This window comes from Eublepharis macularius, chromosome 9, assembly GCF_028583425.1.
Source record: "Eublepharis macularius isolate TG4126 chromosome 9, MPM_Emac_v1.0, whole genome shotgun sequence".
Lineage (NCBI taxonomy): Eukaryota > Metazoa > Chordata > Lepidosauria > Squamata > Eublepharidae > Eublepharis > Eublepharis macularius.
The window spans coordinates 35,476,745-35,490,726 of record NC_072798.1 but is presented as its reverse complement, the minus strand read 5'-3'; the positions used below and the strand labels follow the sequence as shown (position 1 = coordinate 35,490,726).

The window sequence follows — 13,982 nt, the reverse complement described above, 5'->3', positions numbered from 1 at the left end:
GAATGAACAAATGTACTTGCTTACATATGGCAGTATATATGCCTGTGTTCACACACTGTACTCTTTGAATCAGATATAAATGTGTTTAAATGCACAGCACTGTCAACTGCAAATAGCATGTGCACATTTAGATGGAAGTGAGCATGCCCACAATAAAGACAGAGATGGCAAGTTTTAAAGAACTGGGCACTGCTTTCATGTTTATGGAGGAAGCACTACAAAAGCCTGATTTTATCCTTTATAGTGGCTCTGACTGTGGGTGGCCTAGCCATCTGGGGCTAACCACACGTGTGAATGAAAGAGAGTTTCAATGCCTTAAAAAAAAGCAACTAACCAAAGATAATCTAGAATAGAGCAGCAGATATTGATATAATTAATCCCCATATTACAGATGTGGGGGGGGGGGAGACGCTAAGAAGTATTCATTTGCCAAGGTTACCTAATGAATTCATGGCAGACACAAGATTTGAGCCAGGGATTCCCCAACATTTTTCACTACTCATTGCCATTTGGTCCCAGAGAACTTACAGATTGGAAGGAAGTGTTCTCTTCGAGCCTCACTGGATATCAGAGCTTCATCAGCCAGGTAAAGAAAGGAAAAGGAAAAGACCTCACTGGATTACCTGATGGAGCTGAGATTATCTTCATGGTAATAGCAGCGTAGCCAATTGATAGTGTCTTCTTCTTTTGGGAGGTCTTTAATTATGTCCACAAAAGCATGTGGGAAAATGCCAGTGGCGTCTTGGACAGTTCCCTAGGAGAAGGGGAATGGACCACACAGTAAAAAGGTTTTCGTGTGTGTGTGTGGGGGTCATATGTAATCAAAGCAAAAAAAAAAAAGCCCAATGCATTTTCTGTGAATACGACTAAGGAATTTTTCTGACATGTGCGGCAGAGGGAAGATTCTTATGAGAAAATTAGTGGGCTGAGAACCGAGCTAAGAGAAACACAGTATGCTAGATATCAGAGATGCTACACTTTGCTCTACATTCTCGTACTAAGGACCTGGCAAGATTAAAATGCAGCTCCATTTAACATTCACACAGTAGCCACTTCTCCACTGCAAAGCAACCTTGGAAGCAGATAACGTGCAGCAAGAAGTGGCAGATGATACTTAACTCTTTTCCCACCTACTATTTTCCTCTCTGAAACGCTTGTTTCTTGCAAGGTGGAACTGCCTTTCCAAATAAGTCTGCTACTCCAGAGATCTATGGATGGCTGCTACCCAGACAGATCCTCCCAAGATGTCACCCACTGTCTTCTATCTTAGAATACATGATGCTCATCATAAGCATGTCTACAGATTAGGCATGAGAACGTGGATCACTTACTGTACAGAGGCAAACAGAAATTGCTTTAAATAAGATAATGGAATTTCTGCTGGGTTGAGATATTTGATGGCTTGCCTTGTAATATTTATACCAGTGGTACTCAGTTCATGAATCACAGACAGCTGCTTTCACAATTACTAACAACTGAAAGACCCACATTTACTTCCATCCCTGGTGTGAAGCTCACAGCTTAACTGTTCCTCTGTCAGTTGCTTTTCAAGGTGGGTCAGCCATAAGCCCCACCAGGCCAAAGCCCTGCTCACTTTCCTGAAACATGGGGCAGGTGCCATATTGGGAAACAGTGCTCAGAAAAGCCACTAGGGGCATGTCAAAGCCACATGTCCTGAGCTACTAAATATTACTGAGCTATACAATTATGGCAAGAAGAGCAGATTTCCATTAAAGAGATTCAGAACAGCACTCAAAGCTTTCTACAGGGGTGATAATAAGACGTACATTGGAGGCAGCAGAATTTTGATCTAGATGTTGAAAAAACTACTGAGTTACAGAACCTAGTTTTGCCACTGATGTTGACCATCTTAAATTTCATTGTCATACAGAGATACCAGGCAAATTCCAATGAGCTTCTCACCATTAGGACATGAAAGCTCTACATTTAACATATGATGTGCTTTTATTTCATCCAATAATTGCAATTAAGCTAAGCCACCTCAATTAAAAGGGGGCCACCATACGTTGGACAGTTTGCAAATTTATGATTAAATGAAACCATAACACTAACCTCAAGCCAGTCTTTGTTGACCTTGCTCAGTAAATAGATCAAGTCTCCTTTCTTGAAGCTTAGTTCCAGTTTACTGGCCCCAGTAAAATCAAACAGTGCCTAAAAAAAAAAAAAGTAAGAAACACCTGGAAGATAAGTGAGCTGAAGAACTAGATGCTGTTCAAGAAGATAAAGATTGCGTGTTTTCATTCTGTATGTGCCTCATGTGCTTGGAAGCTTAGAGGCAGAGGTGAACTGAGATTTTAAAACAGCTTTGGACCAAGCTTAGCCAGCCAGCCTCGGTAGTGTGGCAGGGACCAATGGGCTAGTACATAGGCTGGCCAGGATGACAATGTATGCAAGCTCACCCCTTATCATCACCATGGCTTAGGTCTAAGCTAAGAATCCCCCATGGCATGATTGGGACTGCTTTGTTCAGCTAATTTCAGTGACCCTCCATGATAGCAACCTACTGAAACTTTTCCAGTAAGTTATAGGACCAATTAATAGCTGCTTGGCAAGCTCTTTCGAGGTTAAATCCTTCATCATCAACCTTATCCTGTTTGTGCTGCCCACACTAGAGAACAGAGGTGACTGAAAAGGAGGCAGCTAGACAGGCTGGGCGGGGGCACTCTAGCTGCTGATCTCTGTTTTAGTTTCATAAATCTTACTTCAATGGATCATAGCAACGGAAGAGGGGATTTTATTCAATCCTTTATGGATTCAGGCCAGGAAGACAGAGTGGATCACAGGGTGGCATGATAGGTGTTTATTCTCAAGACAGTAGAGATCATCCACATCTGAATTAGAGCTGAACTGTAGCCAAGAAGAAAGCCACTAGGAAAACAGACCATAAGCCAGATGCAAGACTGTATAATGGTAGGTCTACGCTATAAACATATAGCCCCAAATCTTACCTTAAAGTTGAATGAGGTAATGTTCAGCTTTCCTCTATCAGGTTTTTTCTATCATAGCTCAACCTACCTAACCAACTGGTTTATCTGTTCTAAGATTTTTTTCAATGTATCCAGTAACTTACTCTGCCAGTTCCAACATCTAATGACATTCCCACCAGAGTGATGTGTTGTGTATTTTTTTTTGGTTAAACCTGCCTTATTGTAAAGACCCTTGCCCACTATGAACAGCTCCGGCAGGCATGTCCCATCTCCCACTGCAAAATTATGCAGCTCTACAGTGACAAGAGCCATCGGAGATTGTGAGCCAGGAAGAATGTGCCAATAAATCCAACTTGCAGGGATGCTCACCACTAAATTTTTAAAACAAGCCTTGAGGCCACAACGCAATCTATTAGAGGAGGCAAAAATGCCAGGAGAGAGGCTCTGCCCTGAGCCTCCATGCTGTACAATGGACAGTTTTAATTTGTGTGTGTAGCTTAATTACCATTAGTAATTCACCTAATTAAACTCCCAGTTAACAATGTGGCAACTACAGTTTCACCTTTTCTTTATACATCTATGAAACAAAATTAAGTCTGTGCTTTGTCTATGACTTAGTCTAAACAATTCAGGCATCATGGGGACACTTCCCTTTTCATGGAACATATTAGTTCATTTAAAAGATTTACTATGTGCATTTGCCAGCTCAGGAATCTATCTCAACAATTCCAGGATGGCTTCCCATCACCATTTTAGCCTATGGCAATTAGAAGGTTCACATTATACTCCTGCAGAAGAAAGCAGAAAGGTTTTATGATTGGCTGGCCTTCGTGTTCAGTCTGAAACCAGGAGATTATCAAGCCATTTCTGTTTTCTTTCAAAGAACTGTGTCCTACTACTTCCTTTAGAAAATTTGCAATGATTTTCTGGATGAGCCCTCCAGAACTCTGGGGAAAGTTTTTTTAAAACCTTTTAGACTGTTCAATGCCAATAAACATTTGCAACAATCAACACAGAGAAAAAGATAGTCTTGTATGTTGCATTCAGCACACAACCCATTGGGTAAAATCATTTAGGGGAGGGAAGGGAGCTGTTCCTCTTGGATAAGATAGGACTCAAAACAATGGGTTTAAACTACAGGAAAAAGGTACCAGCTGGACATTAGGAAAAACTTTTTCATGTTAAGAGTAATTCAGCACTGGAACTGCCTGCCTAGAGATGTGGTGGGTTCCCCCTCACTGGCATCTTCAAAGTGTGGCTGGACAAATACTTGTCAGGGATGCTTCAGGCTGTTCTTGCATTAGGCAGGGGGTTGGACTAGATGATCTTTAAGGGTACTTTTAACTCTATGATTCTATGATACTCACCTCAGCCCTTGGAGCTGCCATTCTGTCAAAGCCAGGTTCTTGGGGAGAAATGCTCTTTCTGTGGCAAAGGGGAGCATAATTTTTTTTATCAGATACAGTGAAGATATGTCAGAAAGCAATGGGGTTAAATTTAATGGAGGGCCATGGGTCAGCGGTAGAGCATCTGCTTTCCACGCAGAGAGTCCCAGGTTCAAACCTCAGCCTCTCCAGTTAAAAGGATCAGGTAATCAATGCCAGTCGGACAATAGAGACCTTGATAAACTAATGGTATGACTCAGCTTTGTGTGTACAGAACGGCAGATTATTGCTGAATAGCTTGTGTATTTGGTAAAGGCTGAGAAACAGTATTGCCAACTTTTCAGTTTTTAACCAGCATTACCAGTTTTCCACCCTTTCTGGCCAGTTGCAATTTATCTTCTTAAAACAGAGGGGTCAGAAGAGAGGCCAATTTAAAACTCTTCATTGCCTCTTTAGACAAAAAAAATTTGCTAACCTGAGCCATTAACACTTTTGCAGTACTAGGCTTGCAGCCAAGTTTAATGTTAATTTTCAACCTAAGCTGTTCTGAGCCTCAAAATCAGCTTCTCTACTAACTACAGTTGTTTTGGCTACCTTTTCTGCTTCCATTACCTTCCTGATATCTCCTCAGCCAGAGAGAGTGAAAGAGTGAGAGAGCAAGAGCAAAAGCGTGCAAGAGAGCAAGCACAAGAGTGAGAGAGCATGTGTGCAAGAGAGAGATCTGTGCTCTGGGCTCTGCCCCTCCACTCTTTCACTCCACCTTTTGACCCTACCAAGCTACATCCCTTGACTCAGACTGGGTGGGCCCTAGGCTGGGCTCCACTCCTGGATGGGTCTCATTTAGGATTACCATTTGCTCACTACAAGCTCAATGGAGCCAGCACTCAATGGACCAGTAGGGAGAAAACAGGGGAAGAAATGATATCATGGGACACAGCAACATCACTTCTGGGTGAAGACTTGGAAGTGACCCATTATATTAAATGACAGTCTAGGAATAAAGCATCACCATGATAGATAGGACTGGCTCCAGCTCTGCTTCGCCTGAGAGACAGCCAATGGGAGCGAGTGGAATGCTGGGCCAATCAGAGTTAGAGCAAAACTACAAGTGACAAAAGGCACAGGTTGGACACTTGTCAGCTTCACTCAAGTTTTGATGGGAAATGTAGGCATCCTGGTCTTGCAGCTTGACTCTCTGACTGCTGTCTAATGGACTTTTCAACTGTCACTTGTCCAACATTCTGCCAAGCTGCCTACATTTCCCATCAAAACTTGAGAGAAGCTGACAAGTGTCCAACCTGTGCCTTTTGTCACTTGTAGTTCTGCTCTTAGACGGTTGAAGGGAAAAGAGGGCTTTTGAGAGAGTGAAAGAGAGAAGGGTTTCTGAGATGCTGCTCAGAGGGGCAGCAGAAAGTTAGCTGGCTGCTATTCTTTTTATTTTATTTTAAAACCTTTCCTGTTTAACCCCAATTTGTTGTTAGTTAAAAATCCGTTCACTCCTATGTTTCTTCTTATAAATAAAATTTATTTTTGCTTGGTTTAACCCTGGCTGGCATGAGATTGTTAGCTGAGGGGAAATATCTGACACACACACAAATGCTCTGGCCATGTGGAAAGGACCTCAGGCATTAAATGGTGGCAGTGTACCCTGAGGGAAAGTAACCTCTGAGGTCCCTTTTCCCCAAAAGCCCTGGGGGGTAGCTGGGTGAGGGGAGGTACATATAGGGAACTGCCTGCCTCTCTGGTGGAGCCTCTGAAAGAGGAGACAGGAGACCCTGGCCGTTTCCACATGTCTTACCTTCTGCCAGAACATCGCGGAAGATAGCATCTTCGCACGAAATCGCACCAGGAAGACGCTATCATCGCACAAGACAGCGTCTTCTCACATGAAATCACGGCAGGAAGACGCGATTTAGTGCAAAAATCCCGGATGACAGCATCTTCCTGGCATGATTTCGCGTGATAAGACGCTGTCTTCCGCGATGTTCCGGCAGAGAGAGAGAGAAAGAGAGAGAGTGTGTGTGTGTGTGTGAGAGAGAGATAGTACTATTACTACTAATAGTAATAATAACTGCACTTATAGACAGATTAATGTCTCACCCAGAGCAGTGAACAAGTTAGTGTTATGATTATCCCCACAATACAGCTGGGGAGCTGGGGCTGAGAGGAGTGGTTTACCCAAAGCCACCTACTGAGCTCACGGCAATAGTGAGATTCAAACCACTGGAGCGCTGATTCACAGTTGAACCACTTAACCACTGTGCTACAGCAGCTCTCAAATCTCTACCATAGAGACTGCAGACATTTCTAGAGTGTCACCCATCGTGGTGGTGACATGTCGTGTGATGTTCCCCCTACTTATGCCCTGCCCTAGCAAGCTCCCTTCCACTAGTGCCAGGAGCATGCCCAGCAACCCTAGGCTTATCCCTTGCCAGATTTGTGCCTTCTATAAGTTGGCAACAAAGAAAGAAAGAAAGAAACTTACACTCGTCGAGTGCGTGGCCGAAGCCTTCTCAGCCCCACAGGTGTCTGCTCACTGTCAAAAGGTGACTGATAGAAAAACAGTCGAACATCTTCATCCATCAGAAACCAAACAGGCAGGCTAAGTAGTTTCTGAATTGAAAGATGAATGCAAATAGGTTTTCATCAGGTTCTCCCTCATGAGTTATTTATTTATTTATTTATTTATTTATTTATTTATGCTACCTCTCCAGAGACTTGCTTGAGGTAGCTTACAACTACTAAAACAAAACCATTACAACATAAGCATTAAAAAAACCCGAGACCAACACCATCAAAGAACAATCAATAAAAGTCAATAATGATGTTACTTTGCTCAGGCAATTTCACTGTCAGGATCAGGAATCCAGTCACTCATCAGGTTGCAGTTGGACAACTGTAGGCTTCCCACTGCTTTGGTCCGACATGGCAGATTTGGTGCACAGGACTGTAACACATTCTTAGAATGCGCCACCTTCCAATGTTAACCTTTATCTAACATAGGGTAACAAAGCCAAAGCCCAACATAGGAACAACGGACCTGGATTTCCATGGTATGAAGATGCCAGAGGAGCTTTCATGTAAATATTCATCATGGTCCGTGTGTATGCGTATGACAGGTGAAACTAAAAATCCATTAATGAAGGAGCTTTCATTTTTCCTAAACTGATTGCTCTCTAGTGTTAACGTAAGGGGAAGCAGAATGTGGTAGATAAGGCATAATGCTGACAATGCAATTCTGAACAGTTACATCCTTCTAAATCCTTTGAAATAAACTTTGATTAGCATTGCACTGTGAGTCTCTTAGGGCACCTCAGCACAACTGGTTTAAAAATTCCCTAGGGAATCCTGGGAACTATAGATCTGCAAGAATCTTTAACAATGAATTCTGAGCATTTTTACTGTACTACATTTCCCAGGCTACTTTGTGAGAAGCCATGACAAAATGGTGTAAAACAGACACAAATACACTGTACCTGTATGCCCTAAAACTGCAACAGTGAATTTGTATTGCATATGACTACAGTTCAATAGGACAGAACCTGGACATGAAGACAAATACCCACTGCAGCCAGTATATATTATATTCGTATTTATACACAGTAATGATATAGATGAAATGGCACATATTTGGTGCATACAAGCTTGGCCATCAGGAAGGGGGTGGGAGTGAAGGTGAGGGTGGGGGTGGCAATTTGGAATCCCCCCACTGCCAAAATCTTCCCCTCCAGGATTCTATAAACTCAAGTTTTTGAGCAAGTTAATTTCCATCTTCCCTTTCATTCCTCTTGAATAATCTCAACTGCAGTAGAAAAGAGTGAGAGTCCAGTAGCACCTATAAGACTAACAAAGTTTGTGGTAGGGTAGGAGCTTTTGTGAGCCACAGCTCACGTCTTCAGATACCATCTCAACTGCTCTCACATTCCAGTTTCCTATGCTAGTTTGGCTCATGGTTTTAGGCTGTGCTCTGCATTAAGATGTTTTATTTTTCTAATTTTGGTTTTGTTTGTTACTGTTATCTTTTTTCTGTTCTTTATAAGTTTATTTACATTCTTTTTTCCTTTTATCTTATTTTATTTTGACTGCTTTAGCATGGGGAATATTATTGGCAGATAGCCTGTCCCCTTTCTTCGCTCCCTATTAGGTCTAACTATGGGGGGGGGGCATATTTTAAGTAGTACTGTAGTTTATTTATTTTTCTTTCTTTTTGGTTTTCTGACTATCTCTAACCTTTCAGAGGACCCAGAGGATTCATTAGTTTATACTTTGATAGTTTTTCTTTGCTTTCTCCTCCATTAATCCCAGTCACGGGAGAACTGGGCAGGGTGAGGCTACAGCTGCATGTAGGGCTTGATTTTAATCACTTTAGTTCAGTTCCAGTTAATGCAGGCTGTTATTAGTTTGTTTTTATTTTATTAGACTGCTTTTATTTTATTTATTTTTATTGTATTAGTCTTATTTAGTATTTTATTACTCCTAGTAGCTTGAAGTTTGTTTTTGGTCTGTTGTTTAGCTGGAGGGCAGTTGACCTTGCCTTCTCTGAGTAACTCCTTATTCCCCCCTCCCCAAGACACTGAGGTGTGCTGGGTTATTATCTGGGTTAGTGGGGGGTGGGCGTTGCTCTGTTTTCTTTAGTTTGCCAAAATGAACAAGTGGGTATGCCAGATTGAAGAACATTCTATAAAAGCTAAGCAAAGTAGATTCAATATTTTTTTAATAAATAAATTGCCCTTTGTGCCGCTAAAAAAATCAGTTTGAGGATTTAGAGAATGATTTGGACACAAATGAGGTATTTAGTATAAATCATGATCTAGAAAATGGACCTTCAGTATTAAGTGTAGGTATAGAATCCCAAATTAAAAAGAAAACAGATGAATTTGACTTGTTGGCCTCTCGGATTATCTTTATTGCTGACACTTTAAAACTTAATATATGGAAAACTGGTGTTTATTGCTATCTATTGAATTTGTCCATAAAGAATCAGAAGGATCCAGTTCAAAATGTGGGGAAGTGCCCCTGCTCTGAGACAGTTAAAGGAAAACATCATGTAAAGAATAAACCGTTGCCTGGTAACATCTTCTCCATGTCTGCTCTTGAGGGAAAGGATAGATTACAATTAAATAGATATCAGGTGGTAATTATGTTCTTTCTCTATCAGGGCAGGTGGATAAATTAGTGGGGGGAAAGAAATAGCTTGCATCATCTCTCCTATTTGTTGGGTATGCCTGCCTCCAACATAGATCTGAAATACATAGAAAGAATTCAAGGTCCTATCAAGGGAGAATGCTATATCTTGACCCTTTTTTGCCTAAATCCCTTCTATGATGTTTTTAATGTAGGTCATCTTGGAAAATCTTGAATTCATTTGACAAGAGCCTTTAAGAATTTAATAAGAAAGCCCTTGATTAAAACAAAGCTAGATCAACCACCCTTACAGAAGAGGGCAGAAAAGATGATAGAGCCACTATTAATTGATTTAGAAATTTCTTTAGATCAGAAGTTAAACTATACTTATAATCTAAACCACCACCACCCTGTAGCAGGTTGCCAGGTCCGACTCGGTCAATACCTGGAGATTTGGGGGTGGTGCTTAGCAAGGATGTGACATCACTTAGTGACATCATGTCCTGTGATGTCACTTCCAGGCCATTCCTAAACCCCACCCCTTCCCGTGATGTCACTCCCGCTCCCCTAAAACCCACCCCTTCCTGGTATCACTTACTTTTAAAATTAAAAATCTCCCACTTACATCACTTCCCACCCTCACCTTTCTCCCATCTTACATTACCTATAACCTTTCTATACAGCCTAGGCTACTGCAGCAAAAAGTACTTCAAATTATATTCACACAAGCATGCCAAAGGAACCAAGCAGAGTACTTATTTGTAAAATGGGAGGTTCTGGGATAGTGTGGAAGCCTTCCAGCACAACTGAAACACTGCCTCTTAGTGCCAGCTGTGGAGCTGGATAGCATGTTTAGGGAAAGGTACTCAAGCAATGTGCTCAAAGGTGCTTATTTTGGATATACAATATGACTAGAACTGTCACCCCCTTAAACGTTTCTTAATTTATCACCGCTCTGGGTAAATCACTAATCTATCTAGAAGAGCAGTATATAAGCATAGTTTTTATTATTATTACTATCATCATCAATCAGATGACATATAGCAAGGGCCACCTCTGCTACGGGATTCCCTTTTTCTCTCCTGCACCCAGGTGGGAATACTTTTTCTGATATGTTAACACATGCACACCTAAAGGTGTGTGTGTCCTTTTTTCTGAATAATCCCTGCACTATACTTGTTATAAAGTAATAAATAAGCTTCCAGCCCTAATCGTTACCAAAAGCATGGATGAGTGCATGAGTTACAAAGAATGTGCACAGTAGCTGTGCTCTGGTAAGTTCTTTATAAAGTAAAAATTTACATGTTTAGGAATGAGTTTCTGCCCTCATACAGTGTTTAACATCTCCAAGGTGCCATCCAGGCGAGATCTTCCAGCTCAGTTTCGAATGCAGTTCTGTCCTCTCTACTTGCAAATTAGAAAAATGCCAATTGCAGTAAGGGCTCTATTGGGAGGGAAGGTGGCATGGTATAGCCAGATCTCAGAAGTTAAGCAGGCTCAGTACTTGGATGGGAGACCACCAAGGAAGACTTGGTGGAGGAAGGAAATGGCAAATCACCTGTGCCCCTCACCTGTTTTAGAAGTTCCCTTGCTGGAGCCACCATAAGTCAGATATAGTTTCTCTCCCCCATCCAATTTTTCTAATATGTGGCCTGATGAAGTTTTGTAGAAATTAAAAATTTCCATGCTGTTTTGTTAGTTTGACAGATGTTAATAAAATACTCTAAATAGATTTTTTTGGGGCGGGGGGGGGGTATACTAGGAACAGTATCTGATCCTCAAAAGTAGCTGCAGAAAAATAACTTCTTTCAACAGTCTTGTGAGCAAAGTGATCACCTCAATTTTTCTATGGGGGAATGGAAAGGAAACCAATCTGCAGAGAATGCTCAGTAGCCTTTATGATGGCCGGTTATTTTCAAATCCATTATCTAATGTGACAAGTCTACTGTGTTAAAGCTCTTGCTATGTTCTGAAGTATATGTTTTTGAAACTTTTATTTCCATGCCAAACTCCTGATGTTTCGTGTTTTGGCACATCACGCTGTGGAGTTCTTCAAACTGTGCGTGTAGTGGTGTGAGGGGGTATCTCTAAATAGTTTCAGATGCTCCTAAGAGATTCTGAACTTCTTTCCAAGTGGGAGTGCAAATGGATGGGCATGGGGAAAGTAGATTTATACCATGCCAACTGCCTTCTAAGTAGACCTGCTTTGAACATAGTCTGACTCTCCCCCCCACACCTTCCCTTCTTTCTGCATCTTTATAGTCACTCTCTCTCTCACACACACACACACCCTCCCTCCCTCTGTCTCAATCACAGGGACCCCTCCTGAACTGTCTCAGTCCAAGCAGGAAGGAGGGAACAGTTGCATGCAACACCAAGTTCAGGCTGTCCCAATATGTGCCAAGCCTATCCCCTGGGATGTCTTTGGATGACAGGCAGAAGGAAGGCAGCAGTACCCATCAGTTTGTGTCTGAAAAAGGGAGCTCTGTCTTTCAAAAACTTACACTTTGAAAATCTTGGTTTCTGCAGAGTAGGAATGCCAGCCTCCAGGTGGTGGCTGGAGATCTCCCGGAATTACAACTGATTTCCAGGTCACAGAGATCAGTTCATCTGGAGAAAATGGCTGCTTTGGAGGGTGGACTCTATGGTATTATTCCCTAATGAGGTCCCTCCCCTCCCCAAACCCTGCCCTCGTCCTCCAAATTTCTAGGAATTTCCCAACCTAGAGCTGACAACCTAGTGCAGAGTCACTGGACTAATATCCTCCTCTTCCCTCTGGTTTTTCTGCCAACAGAAAAGATCCGCTGCCCTCTCCTCCCCTCCAGGCAGGAAGACAGCAAATGCAAGCAAGCAAGCACTGACGCTCAGGCTGCATTCCCACCCTCCAATCTTGCCCCATTTGAGCTGCTCTCCATCTTATCTTGCAAGGAGCTCTATCAAGCTAATTCTCAGGGTGTGCTGCAGACGAGCTGTAAAGAACTGCAAAGGGAGAGCAGAGCTCACATGCACTCATTCAAACACCACAGGCTGCCCAGGACAAGTCTGAAGCAGGGAAGGGGGGAAGAGTGGAGGAAGCTCAGCTTCTGTATTGTTTTGCAAATCAGTGAAATTTGGAACTAGGCAGCTGAGACTTACTCACTGGCAGCCTCCTCCACCCCATTCTCTGCTGGGACAGACACATAAGTAAGATTTAAGAAAGGCAGAGGACAGAACTAAATGGAGCAAGTCAAGGATCCCTGCATGGGAGGGGGGGGGCGTCAAAGAGTGGAACTTAAGACTCAGAAGGCTGCGTGTGAGGTTGCTTAGATCTGCTCACCTCCTCACCACCCACCCCTCCACACAAATAAACAATTTTAAGAAAAGCGTCCCCTTGGGGAAGCCTCCATTTCCATTAGGAGGAGAACTCAGCCTAACCTACCTCTTCTCCTATTACAGAGTGCACACAGAAGCTGTGCACACCAGCTTTTACCTGGAGAGGATGCTCTAGCTGAAACTTGTCTTCCTTCCATAGAGACGAGGAGGGAAGAATGCTAGAGTGTCCCCCTGGTGGTGGCCATTCCCCCCCCCCCCGCTGCTGAATGCATCGGAAGCGGGGGGAGGGTGCTCAAACCAGGGGATCCCCCGCCCCCAGCCGGGGCCTGACAACCTTTGAGAGACCCTGAAAATGAAATAGAGAAGGATGTAGAAAAATTAAGATCTTGAACTGCTCTCACATTCTGTGCCTCCTTGAGCGTATTCAACCCTCATCAGGCCAGTTTTTGTTAGTATACAAAGTCATATTTTTCTGTATCCCTACGGATACAGTATCCCCAGTATCTAGAGATTTCTGTCTCCTCTGTGGATGGCCTGGTGTTGTCGCTTTCGTGAGCATAACGAGGAACAGCCAATTTACTACTGAGATACAGTGATGGCAGCTCTCTGTGGCAGTAACCGATGTGCCCAACACAAGCCCAGCTGGAAAATTAACTTTTACCTTCATGTATGTATTGAGTATTGTAATCCGGCTTTCTGCAATCTCTCTTTTTGCACCAACATAAACTTTCCCTAGAAAACAAAATCAAGAGAACTGGTGTTGCCATGGAAAGGAAGGAGAAGGAAATGATGCACCAAATCTGATTGCTAAAGGACTTTTTCCTTTAGTAGCTTCAAGACTATTATAGACTTATGCTACTTTAGACTCCCTTTAACTCTCACCGGTTTCCCCAAACAATCCATGGGAATTGTAGCTTCCTGTGAGCCCTAAGAATTCTTCTAGAGAATCCTTAGAGCAGAACCACAAGTGACAAAAGGCACAGATTGGACACTTGTCAGCTTCCCTCAAGTTTTGATGGGAAATGTAGGCAGCTTGGCAGAATGTTGGACAAGTGACAGTTGAAAAGTCCATTGGACAGCAGTCAGAGAGCCAAGCTGCAAGACTAGGATGCCTACATTTCCCATCAAAACTTGAGAGAAGCTGACAAGTGTCCAATCTGTGCCTTTTGTCACTTGTGGTTACTTGCCTTACACAATTACAGTTCTGGGAGTT

At 42.7% G+C, this 13,982-nt stretch overlaps 1 protein-coding gene across 7 annotated transcripts in view; it reads right to left on the bottom strand.

Moving 5' to 3' along the window:
* The window catches only part of NCF4 (neutrophil cytosolic factor 4), a 57,585-nt gene that overhangs the window by 2,624 nt on the left and 40,979 nt on the right, over window positions 1–13,982 (bottom strand). For all 7 annotated transcript variants that reach the window (XM_054988766.1, XM_054988765.1, XM_054988769.1 and 4 more), the window contains 5 exons: window positions 13,431–13,501; window positions 6,819–6,946; window positions 4,316–4,373; window positions 2,074–2,172; window positions 624–754 (listed from right to left, as the gene is read on the bottom strand). In XM_054988766.1, coding sequence (XP_054844741.1) covers window positions 624–754; window positions 2,074–2,172; window positions 4,316–4,373; window positions 6,819–6,946; window positions 13,431–13,501 — 487 coding nt within the window. The remainder of the gene's footprint in view (window positions 1–623; window positions 755–2,073; window positions 2,173–4,315; window positions 4,374–6,818; window positions 6,947–13,430; window positions 13,502–13,982) is intronic.